Consider the following 22297-nt stretch of genomic DNA (forward strand, 5'->3'; position numbering starts at 1 on the left):
TCGTATTATCAAAGCACTTAAAAATCAGAACAGAGCAAATGTCAACTAAACATGCTCAGCTGAACATGCTAATTATTAGATGAAAACAGTTTTTGTGTATCTGGTTGTTCTTAGGACTGAATATTATGAAAACTGTACATGTTATTCACAACCCTGTTTATTTTGATAGATAACAGAGTACTAGACTTCAGGTTGTCTCTGTAATCGGCAATGAAATTACAAAATTGTATACCATACATACATTTATAAATATGCTCTGGGAGAATGGATTCAAATTAATTTGGAGACAAATCTGAGGTAATAGAGAATGTGTTATTAATTAACTCAATTGTGTTTCTCTCCTGTGCTCATGTTCACTCAGTTAAGTAACTGGCTGCACCTCTGAAGGGACCTGCAAATGAATCACTTGTTCGAAAACTTTTCTTGCTTCAGAAAGCACCTCATTGTACTAAATACAATTTTCTCCATTTTGATATCGACTTGCAGATGTTTATAGTGTAGGAGAGTAAATCAAGTCTTAATGGCTTCCTTTACTGGTCGTTGGCTCAAGGCATTAAGCTGAGTCCCTCTAGTGAATTTGAAAAGGCTCTTTTAAGTCTATTTTGGATAAACCCTTGCTGGGATTTATATAATCTGAATTCTGTTGCAATAGCCTACATCTCTCATTTTGAAAATTGCATGACACTGAGGGCACAAAGTGGTGGTTAGTGGTATCATGCTCTATTGTTTTAAAAACGGAGGATTTCAGTTAGATGTAATTCAGCGAGGGAGAAGGACTTAGACTAATAAGAGTGAAGATAAGACTGTGAGGAGAATAATGGTATCTTTAAGGAATATTCAGGCCTTGCATTTCCAGCTGCTCTGAGCAACAGCAAGGGAAGAAAACTGTATCAGTTTCTGAGCTATAAAAAGCACAGACCTTTTTCTGCTCTGCTGGATTACAGGAATCAATAATTTCACATTTTCTACACACCACGGAAGTAAATGCCTGATCTCAGTCATGTCACCACATGGCAGATCAAAGCCCTCAGCATCAAAGAGATTAAAGTAGCACAGGCTCTCAAAATATTATTTTCTGATTGAAAAACACTAATTAAAATTTTTGTAGAAATTCATGTAATGAGTTACTATTAAAATTTTTTACAGAAGTCAGTCCCAATGTAAATAAAAAATCCCTTTTCCATATGTTCCTTTGAAAGTGTTTCATCCCTGATTTTATCTGTAGCACATTTCTTCATGTTACCTGTTTCAAAAGCCTCAACTCAAAGTAGTTTGAAAGCAAACTATTTGTGATGTGGCTCTTATTTCTGTCCTGAGAGTGTCTCGCCCTTTAGGGAAGGATATTTTGCATCTCACAACTTAAAACAAAATTAACTGATTTGCAGACTGCTTTTTTTTTCCTGCAGGGGACAGGCTGTCGTGACAAGAGATGGGGGTGAGACTTTGGAGGTAGCTAAGCTGCCTCTGTATAGAGGAGGAGGATAGCTGCACATGTCAGGCCTGATCAAACCTACTGGGATTATTCCAACTCTTGCATTATTCCAGCTCCAGGCAGTAACTGGAAAGTTCCTAGGAGGTTAAAATAATACTGTAAGTTGCATCAGCTCTTAATTTGGTGTCATACTGCTTCACTTGTGAGGCAGGTGACCCAAAGGTTACATCACTGATATAGATTATTGATGACTGGATCCACAGTCCCGATTTTCATAGTATCATGAATTTGCTACCACTGACATTTGTCTCTAACTTCACTGTTTCTTGACATGGAAAATGTTTCACCACTGTTTAAGTAATTTCACCATCATGGAACATCAGAACTAAGAAGTAATTTTCTGTTCTATGGGAGGTTGAGAAGCTTTTGCCAAATTCCCGCATTTTACTAAAGAATTAATGTGCAACAAATTACTTGAACAGATCTAATAAACTGACACAATTACTGGCAGGCCCGACCAGCCAGTCTCTTTTATATGGGACATTAGTCAGACTTGTTTTTCTGTTTGCTAAAAGTTGGTTTTGCTAGCAATTCAGACTCTGGGACTCATCTTCAAATGGATCCGCACAAGTGGATCCCTGAACTTTGAACAGACCAACCACATGAACAGCCTGAACAGAGTTCCCCAGAAGGGCAGGTCCATTATCTGAATCAATTTCAAACTGAGGCCCCATTATAAAAAAGTATTTCTCTTTGGAAGACAGTCCGTCCTCCCAGAGGTGCTTTTTATGATTTTTCAACATGAGATGAATGGATGATGAAGAGCACGTTAAACAGGCCAAACCTTGAGAGTTAATAGGTTGCTGGTTATTTATTATAACAATGATATGCCTGTGCTTTCAAGTATGCAGCAATTAATAAACTCCCTTACCACAGGCTCCCAGTGTTATCCATAATATTGTCAAAGCCATTCAAGTTGCACTTTGTCTCAACAGAAGCAAAATGGTATAAGGAGAAAATATTTCCCTTTGTCTTGGGAAAATAGAGGTATCAGTTGAGAAATAACACCAGTACACTGCATGAGCTGGGTTGTAATTAATCTATTTTCTCACTTTTATGGTATATTTGGGGCCTAATTTTGAAGGATTCCAAGAAATTTAGAGAAGGCTGGGTTCTGTATGGTCTGTAACTATTTTCTGCTTGTTACAAGTATGTGCTTTTATTCTAAGACACTTAGATCATCTCATATTTGCTGCTGACTTATGCCTATTGCCCTGTTTTTCAAATTTGTAAAGAGAAGATTATAACTCAGCAGAACTTTTAAGGGAAATATCTTTCAGCCAAAAGTATGGATTTAACTATTCCAGTACCTTTTGTGAATGTATGTTAATTTAAAAGTTTATTATTTATTTGAGTCTGATTTTTATTTTTTTTAAATCAAAATATTTCAGTTATACGTATTTAAAATACAATTTTAGGACAGACTGGCTTTTTTAAAAATTTCACTTTAAGTATTGCCATGTTGTAAAAAGATAACATGAACCCCAGATTTTCTTCAAAAAAGTTTTTTTCAGAGTGACTAGTGAACCAAAAATGTCGTTAGTTGCCCAGCTCTGTTTCTTCTACCATGCTGTAAGGTTTCCTAATCCATTCGCCTTGAAAAGTCTGCTGGCAGAAAACTGGAGCTTGGAGAATGTCCGAAATCCAGCACGGGTCATTCTCGTGCATTTCTTGTGCCTAATTCATGAGGAAATAATTAACTTCCTACACAAAAAGTTAAGACTGAACAACAATGTTATGCCCCATATGGTTTGTTTAAAAACTGTTAGAAACTCATTGCGATAATGAAACTAACTGTAAATGTTTCTGCAGTCGGGCTGTGCCCCTCTGGGTTGAGGGCTGCCCATGTGCAGACGGCTTGTTGGGTGTTCGGTGTCCGCAACCACAGTTCCTTGGAACCGTGGCAGTATCAAGAGCAACAATCACAGAATGCCCAGGTGGTAAATACATACTATAAACAATATTTTCTAATTTATATTATCTTAAATAGTGTGTCCTACATGGAAATAGGTACACGTCTTGATTATATTTCTTTTGCTGCTGGAGCCAAAAGAATTGTACCCCAGCAAGAGTGAACAGGTATTAGTCTAAATATGAGCAGCATTTCCTTAGCGTGTCTCCAAGAGAGCACGTCCCTGCCACTGACGCAGAAAGGAAAAGGTATTATTGAGGGGCCTGGTGGGAATCAGCCTGCAGGTGAGAATCCAACTTACTGCGGCACAAGAGGAGGAAAATTAAAGCAGCAAACATCACGGCTAGCCAGAACAGAGGAGTAGATATTTTCGTTTGATTTTTGGTGGTGAAAGAAGGAATGGCTAAGCTAACTGTCTGTTTGGAGAAGTGCAGGTGTCATAGTTTAGATGTGAATGGTTAATGAGAAAGCACACATGAAAACCGATTTACAACATCCGACAAATATGGAAACTAGTCTGCAAGTTTATTTTTAATTTAAGTTTAAAAGTTAATTTAGATGAAATAACAACACATTATATTTGTATCTAGTTAACCAAACAACACTAAAACTCTAATTAAGCACCAAGCATTAAGTAGTCAGTAACAAGAAATAAAAGGTAGATATGCTGAACTTGTACTGGGGCAAGTACACAAAGGGCCAGAACAGAAAGAAATGTTAATTAAAAGATGTCAAAGAGGTAGAATGTTTTCTTGGGATAACAGTCTCCTGCTGCTAAATAAATACCAAGGTGAAGTCCAGGCATCCATCAAAACTGAATGCCAAGCCAAAGCCAGCATATTTTAGGAAGTCAGACATTTATCTGGAACTCATATAGAGACATTACTCCTCGTGAGAAAAGAGTGCATCTGTACATTGATCCTTGGTTTGATAGATATTGCTGCTATTGATGGACCATTTTTCATGCTGGTATTATTGATGTAGCTGTACAACTGCATAAGAAATCCTTTTTGTATATATTCAAGCAGGATTAGTAAAGTACATTTGGAAACTGGCTCTTGACTTGAAACTCGCTTATATTTCTTGCATGCCTGAATTTAGGGATGGTGTTCCTGGGGTGAATCTCGACCTGATGAAATCAATGGGAGTTCTGCCGCTCAGTTAGGTAATATCACTATTTCACCTTTGTTTTCCTCATTCTGCTGCTGACCTGCTATGTCTCTTTACCTACTGGTATCTTGTTAATTTTATTTGATAATGAGAAGCGTATTTTCCTATCCAAAGGTACTCGTTGTGTGGAACCGCTGTGAGGCTCTTGATACAAACTCACGGCAGCAGCTGATGTAAAAACCTGAATATCGGGGCTGAGTTTCTCCAACCCCCACCAACCGCTTCGCCCCTGCCTGGGGGCGGTCCCGGCGCCGCCCCCCGCCCCCCGTGTCTGTCTCCGCCCCGCGGCGGGGCGGGGCCGTGGGCGCTGTCGGTGCCGGGCCGCGGCCGCCCCGTACCCTGCGCGGCCTGGCGGGCGCGCCCGCGGAAGGCGGGGGGATGTGAGTACCGCGCCGGTACCGGGCGGTGCCGGCACAGGGGCAGGCGCGGCGGGGGCTCCGCCGGCGGGAGGCGGCTCTCGGGGCGGTGGGAGGGCCCGGCCGGCGCTCGGGCCCGGCTGAGGCCCGCCCCTGCCCGGACACCGGCGTCAGGGCCAGCCCCAGGCGGGCGCTGGGGCACCTGCGCCGCTCCCGGCGGGGCCGGCCTCGTCCCCGTCCGGCCTAGGACTGTCTGCAGGGCGCGGACCGCCGGGAGGGAGCGCCCGGGGGGAGACCCCGGGGAAGCGTCCCCTTCCCTCAGCCCCCGCGGTGCCGAGGCCCTGCTGGCAGGCAGCGGGGGGAGCACAGGAGGGGCCGGGGGTGGCACATCGCCTTGTGCAAAAGGCGCATTTTATCGCGGGGTGGGACGAGGGAAGGGTCTAGGGAGCCCTGGCTCTGTTTGTGGGTGGTGTGTGGGGATCGGGACTGCAGACTCTGGTGAAAAACCTCCATTGTCTTTGTGTTTGCTTTTTTTGTTTAGTTTTTAACTGGATTTTGAAAGGGTATTTTTGAGCATGAGCTTTTAGGCTGGAAATAAGGGGTTTTCTGTTTGTATTGTTCACCTGACAAAAGGCCCTTCTGTCTTGCTCAGCAAGTTGCAGAGCCTTTTGCACACTTCAACTAAATTTAGGGGAGCAAGAGAGGTCTTGGAGTAACTCAGTAACACGGGGTTTGGGGCAGAGAAGGGAGGCCACAGCTGGTAGAATAGGCTGAGTGTGAACAGAGAATCACCTCTGAGGTTTGGCCTGCCTGTTGACCCGTGTGTGCACACAGGTGTCCACTGAATACTCGGTGTGTTCGTTTGTAAATGCAGAGCACAGCATTACTGGTTCTGTGAACAGGTTGTGAAGGAGGGCTCTGAGCTGGCTGTGCCATCTCTCCTTGTATTTGGAGAATACAAGAATTTGGAGAGGCGGTAGAGGAGAGTGTTGGTTAAGGGTTACAGGCATGAGATCTAGAGCTGAGAGTATGTCCTGTGGTTGCATGCTATGCAGATACAAAACCAAGCCTTTTTACTTTTGCTGAGCTGGTTACAAAATAATCTGTTACTCTAGGAAAGGATCCTAGAAATCTTGTCAACCTTGTGTTGTTAGAAGCATTGTGTAGGAGCAGAGCGGTTTGGTTTTTTTCAATTGTGTTTTGATACAGACTTTAAAACGTGAGTCTAGTAATGTATTTGTTGAAGGTTATGTTGCCTGCAAAACCGGGTGCACCTTCTAAGATAGAGGTGCTGCTCGTTGAACTTGGAGAGATGCGGGGAAGAGAAGCAAATGTTTCCATTAAATTAATGTCTGCAATGAACTTTAGATGCATAATTCATTAATGTACATTCTTCAGTCTTCAGTTATTCTTTCTTTCCCCACTACTGCTTACTTTGTGTTTAACTGTCTGGAAGTGAGAGATGTTACTCCCCCTGACCCTACCATTGAAGAGCAGTCTCCAACAGCCAAGTGTTTCCTTCAGTAACCATGGGAAATAACATCTTCAGGAATCATTCCTAATGTAAAGCTGGTATTAATAGGGACTCTCACGGAATTTCCAAATGACAAATTAAAAACATTTGACTTTGTAAATACTTGCTAAAAACGATGACTAGTTTGTTTTTTGGTTTTCAAGGCCTCACAGAACTGAGTTGTATGAGGATGCTCCATCAGCATGCTGGCCTATCGTATATTCTCCAGACTACAACATCACATTCATGGGACTTGAGAAACTGCATCCATTCGATGCAGGGAAATGGGGAAAAGTAATCAATTTCTTGAAAGGTAAAATAACAGAAGGTACCGCTTAGACTAACATTTGCACAGAAGCTAACAGAAATTATGTAGTTAGTGCAGTCTTATGTTAATAATTAGCAATATAATAGTGACTGTACATTGTCATTGCTCATTGTGTAGACTTAAGCTATGCTCTTTAACCATGTTTGGACTACTTTAGTATTTTTATATATTTGCAGAGTTAAATCGTAGCAGGTTAAATTGATTATAAGATATCTGAGCTGAGTTGGATGTCATGTGTTGCACATTGTTGAAGATCTTGCCTATGAAATATTTAAAAGATGAAATTGTAACGTTAGAGCAAACATCCTACACTAGGGCTTTTCAATACAAAGGTTTGTTTTCACTGTGCTTTGAAAATGTATGTTCTAGCTCGCTCCACTAAATAAACCGACAGTTTTGCTTTTGGCTCAGTCATGGTGTCTGTGCAGAGTGAAACTTGTGAAATGTCATTGATAATTGAAGGTTATTAAATGATTTCCTCTCCCCAGAGGCGTGAATAATACAAGTCAGAGTAACCAATTTGGTTGATTTCGGTCTGGCCTGCAGCATTACAAGACTGTGAGTAAAAAGGAGTAAGGAGAAACATGAGCATGGCAATGTCTTAGACCATCTTGAAATATTTCTGGTCTTTGCAATTTGAATGAAAGCATGAAGTGAGCAGAATTTCATTGCTTGGCCTTTACAACAAACGTTCATGTGAGATATTTGAGAACTGTTTCCACCTCTGATGTGAGCACCAGAATCTTGACTTTCAGCTTAGCCCCTGTTAGGTGCAGCATGCTGGAGCCTTGTGGACATAGCTCAGCATGCTGCGTTTTGATACTCAACAGGTTTTTAATGATTCAAACACTTTCTTTCAGCTCTAGATTAATGCATGAGAAGAAAATTTCCTTTAAGTTTCCTCTTGAGGATAGGTGCTATTTGCAATTCCAGTTTCTTCTTTCGAGGACCAAGCCTGGATCTAAAACAGTACGCAGACTTCAGTTTTGTAGCGATGAGTGGAAAATCCTTCCTATACTAGCTGCAAGCTTACAAACAATTTGTCTTGCAAAACCTGAATTGCAGTTTGGGAGTACTGCATCTAGCTTCCTATAGCCTTGTGCTCCCATTGCTTTACACCTGGTGTAACAGGAACTGGGGCATTCCTTGTGGCTTGTGAAACTACAGGTGTTAATGACTGGCTTGCTGCAGGCTGTAACTTAGGTATTCAACTTAGACTGCAGTCAGTCTACTGGCAAATGGCACTTTTCAGGGTGAAAGATAAGTGCAGCTTGTATAAATCCATTCTTTATCAACCTCATGATATTATTCTGATAATGTTTGGGAAGAGCTTTTTGTCCAAGAATCAGGCCTCTTCCATTTATGTGGTTCCTAATGACTCCTTCAGCTGATGATCTTTTGCAGTTAAGTATTGCCCTTCCGACTTTAGGCTGCTTTGTATTCATTTAACCAAGGTTAAATGCATTTTAACACTCCATTTAGTAGCTGAGTTTTGGATCTTCCCTCTAACAACCTTAAATAATTAAGTTTTGGGTTCCATGACCATTTTCTTAGTTGATCAAAACCTTGGCCTTTCTGCTCCTTCTCTGTGTGAAGTCTTTTCCTCTAGCTCTTTCCTGTGTGAAGTGTCCCTTCTTTACTCTCAGTCTTTCACAGAAAATTAGTTTTCCCAGTTGTTTTACTCTCCTTGCTTTGTAAAGCAGAAGGAAGCCCCAGGGCGCTCCTGGGTTTCTCTGGCTCTGTAGCAACTCCTGGCAACAGCTGACCTACACTGTTCCCTATCATCTTCTAGAAAATCACTGGTGAAAATCTTTCTACACTTACCTTCTCCTTCCTCAAGAATGAAAGTAACTGTTGCAGTTTGGCTTTCTGTCTGACACCAATGAATGAATGAAATGTTTCTCAGGCCTTAGTCAGGAGAAGCATAAGCTTGCCAAAACAAATGTTGTTGCAGGTGCTGTTCTTGCATAACACTTCAGAACAAAATCTCTCACTTTTGTGAGTTATTCTCTTCCTCCTCCAAGTATAAAATTGGAGAAAAGGTACAGTCTTAGAAGGCTGCAGCCGTGCAGCAATTGAATATCAAAATTTGTCTGGAAAGATTGGCATGGTGCCTTATATTTGTTGTTTGTAGTGATCATATGCAGGCAACATTGTTTTTCTGCACTGCTTAACTTTTTTAGTTGACCCTATATATAAATTATATATATATAATATATATACCCTAAGTATATCCAGATGTATGCATTCGAATGTATTATCTTTGATCATATTCTTAAATCTTGGAGTGATATTTTCTAACTTGCTTTTATGAAACTAGGTTTTTAAATAAACTCTCTTTTGATCTCTAAGAGGAAGAATTAATAGCTGGTCATTGGTATTTCATGGAAATTAAATGGAGGTAGAGGTGTGACAGAAATATCCTAATTAAGTGTAAGCGTTCACTTCCATGAACATCCAAGCAATTATTTTGTTTAGAATTTTGATTTTTTTTTTTTAAATTCTCCTCAGATTTAGGGAATTAAATACCAGTATCAAATGTGGAATTTCTTAAAGCATGTTACAGAGTGGGGAATATTTGATGGTATGAGCACCAAGAGTTCCCCAGTGTATCAAGCCCTAGACTGTAAGGATTCTTTTGTGTCCGGCCATCCTCTGTCACTACATGTCTTTTCTTTTAGTTTAAACAAGATGTTACCATGATTACATACTGAAAACTTCATGTGAACAATATTTATTATGTACACGCTGACTTCATAGCTTACATATACAGAGGGTATGTATTTGCAAAATTTGTAAACACTGAGTAAACAAAAGTTGTTTCAGTGATGTACATTACAGATGAAGTTACTACATCATGGTCAAAGTAGCTTCTTTGGCCGGGTGGAATATGGGAAGTTAAATGATGGTATACAATGCCAATTGTTATTTCTCTCCTGTTTCAGAAGAAAAACTAATTGCAGATGACTTGATTGTACAGGCACGGGAAGCTACTGATGAAGATCTCTTGGTTGTTCACACAAGGCGCTACCTTAATAAATTAAAGGTGCTGTACTTATGTGTTTTTCAAGCAAACTGTCTAGAATTAGTGTCAAGGGCAACAGATATCCTGCTAGATTTGTTATAGAATCAACTTGTACAGATTACAGAATGGTATATTTTTAATTCAATGTTGTCATTGTGAATACTAAAAGAAAAGCATAGAAATAGTAGGCAATTCACATTATAGAGGGGTAGAGTGGAAAGAGGGTCTACCATGTTATATAGGTGACCTGAAATGATATTTTAGCAAAGTTAAATGAACATAAGGACAATTTTAATGTTTGAGATGCAAATTATATTCTCTTTAGTACCAGGGCTTTAGTCTTCAAAAGTGTAAATTTTGATTTGCTGTAGTAAAATATGGTTCTGAAATTGAAAATACGTTGGAGAGCACTAAAATGGAGTACTTTATTGGATGTTTTTTAATGCAAGGATTGCTTTATGAGCACAGGTGACATTGCTTTTATTTTGCAACTATTTACTTGGAGGGCAGAGAAGGGATTTGTATTAGAGATAATCTTCCATTTCATAATTCAGAAGAAGTTATTTTGAATCATCTTTGCCCTTCCACAGTGAAGAGTCCTTGTATTTCTATTTCTGGAATGTTTTATTTTTCTGTGTAAGGGATCTATTATTTGTGTAAACTTTTCACTCTTACTCCTTTTCCAAGTTCTCTTATCCTTCTTCATTCTGTGCTATAAAGTTACACGTAATTTCATACATCATTAGGTTTGATCTTATTGCATCTATTCCTGATATTGAGCTTTTAATTCCATGGAACCACCCACCTCCTTTTGCTGAATCACTTTTTTGAAGCAGGGTGTAGTGTGCGTAGCTCAGTTTGGAATACCATAATAATATTTTTAGTACCTACAGGATGGCTTCACAGGAAATTGTCTGTATCACTTGTGTGTTGGTGTTCAAAACAAGTATTGTCGTGTGCATTCAGATGTGATTAACTGTATTTCTCGTTCCCCTTTCCTTGAGAGAATATTCCCTGCAACTGTAGAAACTGGAAGATGTTATATTGGTCATGCCAGCAAATTCCTGCCAAGCAGTGAAGATAACAGTGCTTAGTTGCAGAGGAAAAATAACGTGGCTAGACATGAAAAGGCCCAGGGTATCCACTGTATGGCCTTACCCAAAGTCTGCTGTGCTATTTTTTTTTAAATCCAGACAATTACAGATCTACCAATAAATGGCATGGTTTTATGTTAGATCAGCTCTGAAGACTACAAAGGTGCTTGCATTTCTGGGAATGACTAGGGTTCTTAAAATAATGGATCACTTGAGTATTCTTCATTTAAAATTCGGGCATGAATTTGGTAGGAAATGCCATACACTCACAAGAAGAGGCGGTGGTTGGTATCTCAGCAGCAGCTGAAGAAGCTGGCTGGAGGTTGAAGAGAAACAAAATGGTATGCACAAAGTAGATCAAACAGCACTGGAAATCAGGTCTGTGTTGGAAGGAAGGGTCTCCCTGCTTCCCTGCTTTAGGTAACCTGACTAGTCCTTACAATAAAATTTGGCCTTTTGAATTGAGGTGATTCCCCCTCAGTTATACCTTTGAAGAACGTAGGTCTCTAAGGTAATGACTAGACTTTGGATAATTTATTTGCAGTACTTTTCCACTTACTGCCTTTTTCCGATGTTATGTAAAATAATGAATTTCCTGCATATCAGCATTCTGAAATTTTGGAAGGAGATATAGGCAGTGAGGTTAAAGCTAGTTTCAGACCATATAAGTCTTTCACTTGAACCATTTTTATCTATGAGAGATTCTAGGATAACATATGTGAGTGAATACTGAAATGCAAATGATGAGGATAATGCTTGTGCGTCAGTGGAATGCAAAGATGTGCTTTTCTGAAAGGGATCTGAAACAGGTAATTAATCAATTGAACTTATAAATTTTAATCTGTTTTATGTATTTGCAAATTATGTAGGTTTAAAAATAAAAAGTTAATCATTTTATTAGAAAAGTAAATTTTTATGCCTAGTGAAAAGTGGATTGATTTGATTATAGGGAGTGTTTTCCGGTGCTCAGGTGCTTGTGTGCTTTGACTCTTGCCTGGTCATGTGAGTGCATCTGCCAAGAGCTCAGAGGAACCTGTCTCTGTCACATGGTGGCATTGACAGTGTGCCTGGGGAAGGAGGTGGAGCTCTCAGGAACGAAGGCAGTAGAAGCAGGCTCATAAAATAATCAGTTCAGCCTGTGATACTTGTGGCTGTTTGAGGTGTTCAGGTAAAACAGCACAGACTGCATCTTGGGCCGTGTGCATTGTGTTAGTGACGATAGGTGACTCCACAGCTGAAAACGTGTGATTTTGGTTTGGATTAAATGGACACCTTCAGAAGTGCTTAAAATTCCCCTGTCCAGTTCCTCAGTTCTTGCAGTTCTTGTGCTGTCATCCGTTGTCTCTGTTTGCTTTCCACATTGTGCTTTTTCCCTTGCTCGATTTTGTCAAACTTCATTGGTTAAAAATTTATGGAGGCTAGTGGTGGTTTGCTGTAAAATGTTCATTTAAAAAGTCATGAGAGCAGATAAATGAATTAGCTCCTCTTTACCTAAATTTTCATGTAAATGTTAACGTGTTAGATAAAGGTCTGTAGGAACATACAAAAATGTTACTTTAAAGGTAATGATATTTGAATATGCTTGGAGAGAACGCTGAACAAGAATACTCAGTCTCGGGGGGAAAAAGGTCTGACAGGTTTCAGTATTTACACCACTGCGCGAATGCTGTAGGGCATTCTTTGCAGCTAAAGTAACTATTAGACCTCTTAAAGAAAAGGATAAGGTAGCGTTTGGTTAACAGTGATTTGTTTCTTTCCTTTTAATATTTCCAGCTCATTGGTTGGGAGACTGATGCACCAAAATTGGTTTTTAGCTGGTTGGTTTTCTTGGGAGTAGCACCTGGTTATCATCAGTTTCTACCAGTGCAGTATCTTATTCCTAATGATAATTGTGTGTTTATACCTTGACCTAGAAACTTTTGTGAAAATTACAAGCTTCCTACTCCCCTTTATGATTTTATCTTACGTTTATTCAATCTAAAAATATACTTTCTTTATCTATTGAAGATGGACCCAAACAGCTTTGTCACAGGCAAGCTTCTAAATATAAAATCATGTTAGTTGCTTCGTGTTGGATTTTTAAGTCCGTGAATTTTCCCTTGAAGCTGGCACTAGCTTCAGGAACTTATCAAAGATCTAAACACAGCTTAAATTTAGGTATTAAAGAACAAAATTGCATATTTTTTTAAAATCTGATGTGTTGTTGGCTATTTTAAAATGCTGGAATGCAATGAATGCGTAACATAAAAGGCAGTACATCAGAGGTTGGTTTTGATCATTAATGTGCTGTTTATATTAATCCAGGATGTACCAGCATAAAATCAACTACTTTAGCTTTATCTTCCTAATATTTGTTTTTCAGTTTAACTTTTAGTCCTTGAACACTAATAATTTGAAATAATTTGTAAAGTCATTTAACCTTACTAAGAAGAGTTTTTATAGTTAAGGAATTAAAATTAATAGGACTTTACTTTAAGTAAAGTCCTGTAAGAATATCCTCATTAAATGTGTATGTTATTATAGAGTTTGGGCTTAAGCAAGGAAAATTAAGAACTCTTGAAGTTGTTTGGTTCTTTTGTTTCATTTTGGTTTTGGGGTTTTTTTGGATGTAACATCTTGGTATATTTCAGCCACCCTGACATCTGCTGGGAAGGTAGCACGGCAGGCGGTAGGCAATCTAGGAGACTCCTGGAGTGCATAGATGACAATTTCCTAAGCCAGGTAATAGATAGCCCTACCAGAGGGGACACAGTACTGGATCTGGTGGTCACCAATGTAAGTGAGCTCATTGGTGATGTCAGGATTGGAGGCAGTCTCAGCTGCAGTGATCACGCACTGGTAGAGTTCACAGTCCAGAGAGGTAAGGGTCGGCTGAAGAGTATAGTCAGGACCCTGAATTTTAGGAAGCAAACTTCCAGCTCTTCAAGGAGTTAATCGACAGGACTCCCTGGGAAATAGCCCTCAGGGACAAGGGAGCAGAACAGAGCTGGCAGGTCTTCAAGGATGCTTTCCATAGAGCGCAAGAGCTCTCAATCCCCAGGTGCAGGAAATGGGGCAAGGAAGGGAAGAGGCTGGCATGGCTGAGCCATGACCTGTTGGTCAAACTAAAGGCCAAGAAGAGATTGCACAGACAGTGGAAGAAGGGACTGGTATCTTGGGAAGAGTACAGGGATGCTGCCTGGTTATGTAAGGATGGGATCATGAAGGCCAAGGCTTGGCTGGAGCTGAACCTGGCAAGGGATGTGAAGAATAGTAAGAAGGGCTTCTATAGGTACATTAACCAGAAAAGGAAGGTTAAGGAAAGCATACCCCCTCTGATGAGCAGAAGTGGCGAGCTGGTAACAACAGGCGAGGAGAAGGCTGAGGTACTCAACAACTTTTTTGCCTCAGTCGTCACTGGCAATCTCTCTCCTCACACCTCCCAAGTCAATGGGCCATTTGATGGGGATCGGGAGGGCAGAGGTCATCCCACTGTAAGAGAAGATCAGGTTCGTGACCACTTGAGGAACCTGAATGTACGTAAGTCTATGGGTCCCGATGAGATGCATCCCGAAGTCGTGAGGGAATTGGCTGATGTAGTTGCTAAGCCACTCTCCATGATATTTGAAAAGTCATGGCAGTCAGGTGAAGTCCCTGGGGACTGGAAAAAGGAAAACGTTGCAGCCATTTTTAAAAAGGGTAAAAAGGAGGACTCTGGGAACTACCAACCTGTCAGCCTCACCTCTGTGGCTGGGAAGATCATGGAACAGATCCTCCTGGAATCTATGCTAAAGCACATGGAGGACAGGGAGGTGATTCGGGACAGTCAGCACAGCTTCACCAAGGGCAAGTCCTGCCTGACCAGCCTAGTGGCCTTCTATGATGGAGTAACTACATCAGTGGACGAGGGAAGAGCTACGGATGTCATCTATCTGGACTTCTGTAAGGCCTTTGACACAGTCCTCCACAATATACCTCCTCTCTAAATTGGAAGGATATGGATTTGATGGGTGGACTGTTTGGTGGATAAGGAATTGGCTGGATGGTAGCATCCAGAGGGTAATGGTCAATGCCTCAATGTCCAGATGGGGAACAGTAAAGAGTGGTGTCCCTCAGGGGTCCGTACTGGGACCAGTGCTGTTTAACATCTTCATCAATGACATAGTGGGATTGAGTGCACCCTCAGCAAGTTTGCAGATGACACCAAGCTGAGTGGTGTGGTTGATACTCTAGAGGGAAGAGAAGCCATCCAGAGGGACCTGGACAAGCTTGAGAAGTGGGCTCATGTGAACCTCATGAGGTTCAACAAGTGCAAGGTCCTGCACTTCGGTCAGGGCAACCCCCAGTATCAATACAGACTGGGCAATGAAGGGATTGTGTGCAGCCCTGCCGAGAAGGACTTGAGGGTGCTGATAAATGAAAAGCTGGACATGAGCCAGCAATGTGCTCTCGCAGCCCAGAAGGCCAACTGTATCCTGGGCTGCATCAGAAGAAGCGTGGCCAGCAGGTCGAGGGAGGTGATTCTGCCTCTCTGCTCCGCTCTCGTGAGACGCCACCTGGAGTACTGCATCCAGCTCTGGGGTCCTCAGTACAAGAAGGACATGGACCCGTTGGAGAGGGTCCAGAGGAGGGCCACAAAAATGATCAGAGGGCTGGAGCACCTCTGCTATGAGGAAAGGCTGAAAGAGCTGGGGTTGTTCAGCCTGGAGAAGAGAAGGCTGCGGGGTGACCTTATTGCAGCCTTTTGGTACTTAAAGGGGGCTTATAAGAAAGATGGGGACAGACTTTTTAGCAGGGTCAGCAGCGAATAGACAAGGGGTAATGGTTTTAAACTAAAGGAGGGTAGATTCAGACTGGATGTAAGGAAGAAATTTTTTTACAGTGAGGGTAGTGAAACACTGGAACGAGTTGCCCCGAGAGGTGGTAGATGCCCCATCCTTGGAAACATTCAAGGACAGGCTGGATGGGGCTCTGAGCAACCTGATCTAGTTGTAGATGTCCCTGCCAATTGCAGGGGGGATGGACTAGATGACCTTTAAAGGTCCCTTCCATCCCAAACCATTCTATGATTCTATGATAGTGTTACTCTTAGCCACATTTAATGGTACTGCCTAGTAGTTAATTCTGTAGGAGGCATGTATTACAGAAAAATATACCTGGTTAAGGGTTAACCTGACTTCTTTACTCCTTTTAAAAGAACAGGGAGTGAAATTTTTTTTAAAAACTGAAACTTAAACTCATACATTGAATTATTTTTCCAAAACACAGGAAGGTAAATAATTTAAAAAAATCTTATGATATTAGCAATAGAAATAAAGAGTTAAATGGAATTGATAACTCAGAAGTATAAGTGAAGGCATGTTACTGAATAGTGTTTATATATGATGATTACTCTTCCCTGAATCCAGACCAAGTTTTAATTAAGTTACATAATTACATGTCTACAAAACTTTACTAGAGAATCAGTAATTTGATGATGGCTGCGTGAGAGCAAGTATCTACCAAAAGAAATAGTAGCTGATATTATTGATATATGCAATTTGAATGCAAAAAATAATGATTTTAAATAAAATAAAAAAAAAATTGAAGGGTTTGTTCTCTAACAAAGAAAACTAATATGCGTGAAGACTTGTGTTACGGAAGCCAACTGACAACCTGGAAAACATAATTAATGTAGTCCTCATCTATTCAAAATCATATTTTATTTTTACAACATGAAAAAGTATACAATTATATAAAACCAATTCCTTTTGATTTCTTATTCGAATGTATACATCGCTGTTCTGAGAATTTATTGCAAGAAATATTAGGAAGCAAAATTAGCACATTGAAGAGAAAGAAGCGCAAAACTGTCCACAGTTTGAGGCAATATATTTCTCAATTATTATAGTGGTGTTTTTTCAGAAGCATTTTCACTAGTCTATAGCTGGATTCTCGAACCCCAAGACTTTCCTCACAGTCAAATGATTTTTTTTTTTCCCCCCCCTGTGTTAGGAATTACATAAACACAGTAAAGGACTAAGTCTGAAGCGGGGAATGTCTTTGGGCTTGGCACTGGCCTGTAAATGTCCTCAGCTGTGAATAGAAAGCTTTGCTTACTCTTCACTCATACCATGTCTGGATTTCTTGCATTCACCTAAAAACCTGCAGCAGCATACATGTTGATTTGAGTCTTTATTGCTCCCACTTCTTCCCATTGAGATTAAAATTTTTTTAAACTTAGTTAAAACATTCTGAAATTTTGTGATCATCATTCACATTTGAGATAAATGTTTATTTTGCCCAAATGTGACCTTGTTTCAATTCCATTTTAGAACAACAGGATTGACTCTAGTTTTTTTTATGTTTGTTTAAAAGCCAAAATATCTTGCAAAAGGACTTTATCAAGATTGATTGTATTACAAAAGAAAGCACTTTGTTAATGATGGAGAGCTGATAGTATGGTAACAGAATAATGTCTTACAAATATAAAAGTAGTAAGAGCTTAAAATGAACTGTTGACACCATATAGTTAGTACTTAAGAACTTTATGAATAATACTACACCTTTAAGCCACCCAACAGTACTTTGTAGTTGAAACATTGAGAACTGGGAAGCCGAAGTAGCTTAAGTTTTTTTTGAATATCAGAGGACCCTGACATTGGCATGTGATTGTCTTTGGTTAAAATTGACCACTTGTACATCCTGTAATTTGTAAACAGACAGCTAACAGTAATCGGGCAATGAATATACTTAACCTAGTTAAGTTTCCTAATGTTGAAGGAAACAGGATCTTTTCAGAATCTTTGTACAGGGTGTCAAATTTGTAATTCTCGGTACCTGAATGTTTCAGTATTGGATGAAGAGGTATATTCTTGCTTGTGACTTATGCTTTGAAATATATTTAGAAGTGTTATTGCTGGTAGCAATGTTAGTGGTAGTTCTTTGAAGTAATCTATATGTGTTTGCAAAAAAAGCATTTATATATTGCAGATATTTTGTGTTCTAACCTTCAAATCATACTCTTGATGATCTGACTTTTTAACAAAATGTTTCCTTGAAACATTTTCCAGAAGTGTTTAATATGCTAAATAAATTTTAATCAGTTCTTCATGCTAAAATTTGCACTGTGTGTTCACTTAAGTATTTGAACTTCTGAGTTCAGTTATCTGTTTGTTTTTCCTTTCTCCTTGGTATATCCTTTTGACTTAACACGGGAAAAGATATTTTAGGTTTGAACAATATATCAAGCATAGCTTGCTATTAATACTGCTGAAGGAATTTTTACAATTCTTCCTCCCAATCACAGAGACATTAGATTTTCTGAAATACTAGCTTGCTGAAAAATTGCTGATTTATTACCATTTGATACTAAAAATCTGAAAAACCTAGTGATGGTGATTGAAAGCGATGATTCTTACAGTTGTTAACTTGAGGATGAACCTATTTGGAGGTTACTAATAGGGACTGTTGCGGTCACCTCCATCTAAAATATTAAAAATCTTGCTAAGGACCTGTGAGCTCCTTTTCAGCAAATAACAACTGATGAGAGATCTAAATGTCATCATTAAGACAGGCTGTATTAATTGGAATGTTTTTTTCCCCCTTGTAGTGGTCATTCGTTGTGGCTACAATCACAGAAATTCCACCAGTTGCCTTTCTTCCCAATTTCGTTGTTCAGAGAAAAGTTTTGAAACCGTTACGAACCCAGACAGGAGGAACAATAATGGTAAGGTGCTCTTGATTCACTTTTATCGTATTTAAACTTGAGCAAAACACTGTAAACCTGTGAGTTGTAATATTTTGTATAACTCAAAGGCTTGAGGCCTGTAGAGGGAAGTGAGTTAGTGTACAGTCCTAAACATGAGCAAAGTTTGCTGCTTGTTAGCAACTACCAAGGTGAAGGACATATCTGATTTTATGGTCTGTAATTTGCAGAAGCAGAAGAGACAGTAAGGGGTTAGTTATGAACAGCGTTCTAATACAGGCAAATTCTAGGAATGGGAGGTTTCAAAATTGATAATATAGAAGCTATTTTTAAAGCACGTATTTACCAGATGGCCTTGGTACTCTATGGGAAGAAATGCGTGGTTTGGTTGCTCTTGAGACTAGGTAAATGTTTAAATTTAAAAATCATATCACCTTGCTCATTTTAATGATTAAAGTTAGTTTATCTGTTTTTTCTATTGTAAATACTACATAAGCAGCTCGGCTGAACTCAAGTGAGATGTAGCCTGTTTCACCTTAACAGAATTGTTTTCTAATTAGTTAAATGAGTGCTCTGGTCAGAAGAGCTGTGTAAGTGTCGCCAGATATTTAATTTTGCTTGAGAATTGCTATTAGAGATGTTGAGGAAGTAGGAGCAAAGAAAACAGTTAATAGCTGGAGCCAAGAGTGAGTTATTTAAACCATGTATTGAGGAAAACATGCCTTCATAATTGTAAACCGGTAACTAATGGAACCTTTTCTGCTCTTTTTATCATTCCTTGTCATATTAGAGCTAGAGTTCAGAAACTATGCAGCATGGTGCCTCGGAGAAGATGGTAACAGTCCTGATCTGTCTTCATAGACACTGAGCTGTAACAGTTACATAATGGAAGACAAATAATCTTATCTGAAATAATTAATATTATGGTACAAATAGATCTTTGCTGCATTTTAGGTACTCTTCCTGAAGGTAGCTGTTACAGTGAGTGCATGTGAAAAGGATAGAAGCCCATATTGCTTTTTCTATATCTCTTTGAAGCCAGTTATTGAAGAACACTATTCTGTGGGTTGGCAAACCTTTCAGAATATGTCTAAGCCAGACAGGAGAATACGATGTATTGCAACTACTAGATATTAAAGGTGAGCGAGACTGGGAAGCCGTAAATGAACAATAAAGTTGTTGGTACTTAGTAATTGGTACTTAGTTGGTACTTAGTAATCTGCACTGGAATCAAGGTTTCTTATTTTTAAATGCTTACATTTGTGAATGTATCAAGAAATCATTAAAGACATAAATAATATAAAGAGGGCTTCTATGACTAGTGCATAAAAGGCAGTGCAGTATGGTTTTCAGAAACAATGAAAAAGGTTGCATTTGTTTGTGAGTCCGACCTATGAGAATGATGTGAGTGAGCCCAAAAGTTTGGTGAATCAGTTCTCCAAGTTTGCCTTAATTTCGTGGGGCTGACATGAGATTAACTGTTGCTACTATAATTTGTGTGTATAAGTGGATCTGGGCACTATAAAGTTTCAGCCCTCTTGGGTTTTACTGTGTGAAATGAAAGTAGAGAGCCAGTTGTTATCAGATTTTAAGGCAAGATGAAATATCCTGCTTTTCTGTTGTATTTACTTTTTTAATGATAGAACCTACTCAATGCCTGATTCTTTATCAGAAAAAAAGTCAATTTTTTTCAATGTTTCAGTACTCTGTTGTTAAATCTGTGTCCCATCCAGCTGATGGATTTGCAAGTGTGTATGTAAAAGTAACTCTCTGGCAGTTGTTTTTTGTTACCAAAAGGTAGCAGAGGAAGGAAGAGAATGGACTGGGCAACTTGTGACTAGACTTAAATATCTACTGTTAAGATTCAGAAACATCTTCTAACAGTGTGACTGAATTGTTTTAAGCATGTCATCTTAACTCCCTTTGTAATATCCAAAACACTGGTCGTAGATATTTAAAAATCTGGAGCTCTTCAAAAAGTTTGAGTATATCATCATATTTGAGCTGTGTTGCAAACTGGTGCATCTTATTATTTATAATGGGGAATATAGTGTTTACGTAATGTAGCTCTTCGTGATACTGTGAAGTACTTGGAGAAGTTGAAAACTGTATCGACATACATATGCATGTGTTCAGAAAAATCTCATTTATGATGGGAGGAAAAGGTGAGAGTTATAATCATAGCAGAGAAGTAGCAAAGGAATATTTGCAGTAAGTTTTTGAACTTAGGGATAGTAGAGGGAAAGATCAAAAAGTCACCTCCTTGATGCTGAAATTGTCTGTGTGAAGTGAGTTAACTGCTGCTTATTGCTCTGAGCTGTTAAATAAAAATGGCCAATGGTTCCTTCCTAAATCATTAGGACAATAGCGAGCCTTGTGATATTTGCCAAGTTTAAGTAGCTTTGCGTGTTGCTGAGTCTGGTTTTAATTCAGGCTTGTGAGTGGGAAATGGCTTTCTTTATTTTATAAAAGTTGTATGTATCTTGCCCACTTTAGACTCTGTTTCTCCAACTATTGTTCTTGCCTCTTAAATCCCATTTCCTAATTCTACTTTAATTCTCGTGTTGCTCTGTCTTCTTGGATGTACGTTATTTAAAGTCAAAGAATAGTGAGGTAAGGAAATATGTGGAAGTGTTTGTACAGTGTAGCGATGTCTGATGCTTTTGTTGAAGCCTAAAAGTCTGCATAAGCATGAGAAAACCAGATAACCTACTGAAAATGTTAAACCAGCCTTTAAGGATGATTTAAGTATATGAGTTTGAAAGGAACATGCTAGGTTCTGGATAAATCTTTAGACTTGTTGGATTATGGTAGTAGGCTAGATAACAAAAAGTGCTACCTGCTTTAGTAGGTGTTAACTGGCAAAAGGGGAGATGATAGAAGTGGAACACCGTGCATCTCCCTAATGCAAACCTGCATAAAGCACCTGGAACATTTTCTCCTGGCAGTTTACCAGCAAGAGCTGGAGATATCAGCAAAACCAGTTTGGTGCTGATATCTGTAGACATCTTGCTTTCAATGGACTGCTGGGAAGTTTGCGGGTAGTTTGACTTTTTTTTTTTTTTTAAACTTGATGTTACAGACTGGGTAACAGTAGAGAGAAAGTTCTGGTTTCATGTGGTTCGTATAGTTCAAAGTGCTTAAAAATTTTTGGTTTTACTCACAGACAAAGAAGTAGCTCCAGTCTGTCTCCATTTAGTCCTTCAACATCACTTCAGACTCCTGGTCAGTTCTCTCTTCTGTGCCTTATTTCTGACTGCAGTCAGTAGTGGTTATTGAGATGAGGGATTTTGGTCTGCAAAGTCCTATCTGAATAGGAACATCCAGAGTCTTCTCTTATTACACCCACTCTGTCTTTCTGTACAATAGTTATGAGGAATGAAGGAAATGGTAGAAGAGAAAAATAATTGGGAAGAGTCTAGAGTTTCCTAATATTCTACCTTTGGTATTTCTTGAGGGTCTTGACAGTACGTGTGTGTGAAATCTATTTCAACTTCATTCTAATTAGTCAATACTTTTATATAGCTTTGTGGTGTTTTTCATTGTGCTTGTGTTATCTTTAATTCATAAGTGTGTGTTCACTAGTTATAAATGTGGTCATGCAGAAGAGATAGCCACTAGTTGTCTATTATGTCTTTGTATCATGCCTCCTGAAATACAGATGACATCACTGGTCACTTTTGAATTGATCTTGATGCCATATGCTGTTATTTTTACTTTTTTTATTTTTCGTTATGGGGA

General features: G+C 39.4%; 1 protein-coding gene across 5 annotated transcripts in view; it reads left to right on the plus strand.

Moving 5' to 3' along the window:
- Positions 1–4863: 4863 nt before the first annotated feature.
- Positions 4864–22297, plus strand: part of HDAC11 (histone deacetylase 11) — a 32903-nt gene continuing 15469 nt past the window's right edge. For 4 of the 5 annotated variants that reach the window (XM_087743907.1, XM_087743909.1, XM_087743911.1 and 1 more), the window contains exons 1-4: positions 4864–4954; positions 6608–6756; positions 9717–9817; positions 18461–18577. In XM_087743907.1, coding sequence (XP_087600033.1) covers positions 4953–4954; positions 6608–6756; positions 9717–9817; positions 18461–18577 — 369 coding nt within the window. In that variant the 5' untranslated portion in view covers positions 4864–4952. Of the gene's footprint in view, positions 4955–6476; positions 6494–6607; positions 6757–9716; positions 9818–18460; positions 18578–22297 lie in introns of those variants that run through there. The other variant, XM_087743908.1, reaches the window with a different exon arrangement.

The sequence above is a fragment of the Nipponia nippon genome, unplaced genomic scaffold (assembly GCF_047370975.1).
Source record: "Nipponia nippon isolate SJK-2023a ecotype South Korea unplaced genomic scaffold, ASM4737097v1 scaffold_9, whole genome shotgun sequence".
In the NCBI taxonomy this organism is placed as follows: domain Eukaryota; kingdom Metazoa; phylum Chordata; class Aves; order Pelecaniformes; family Threskiornithidae; genus Nipponia; species Nipponia nippon.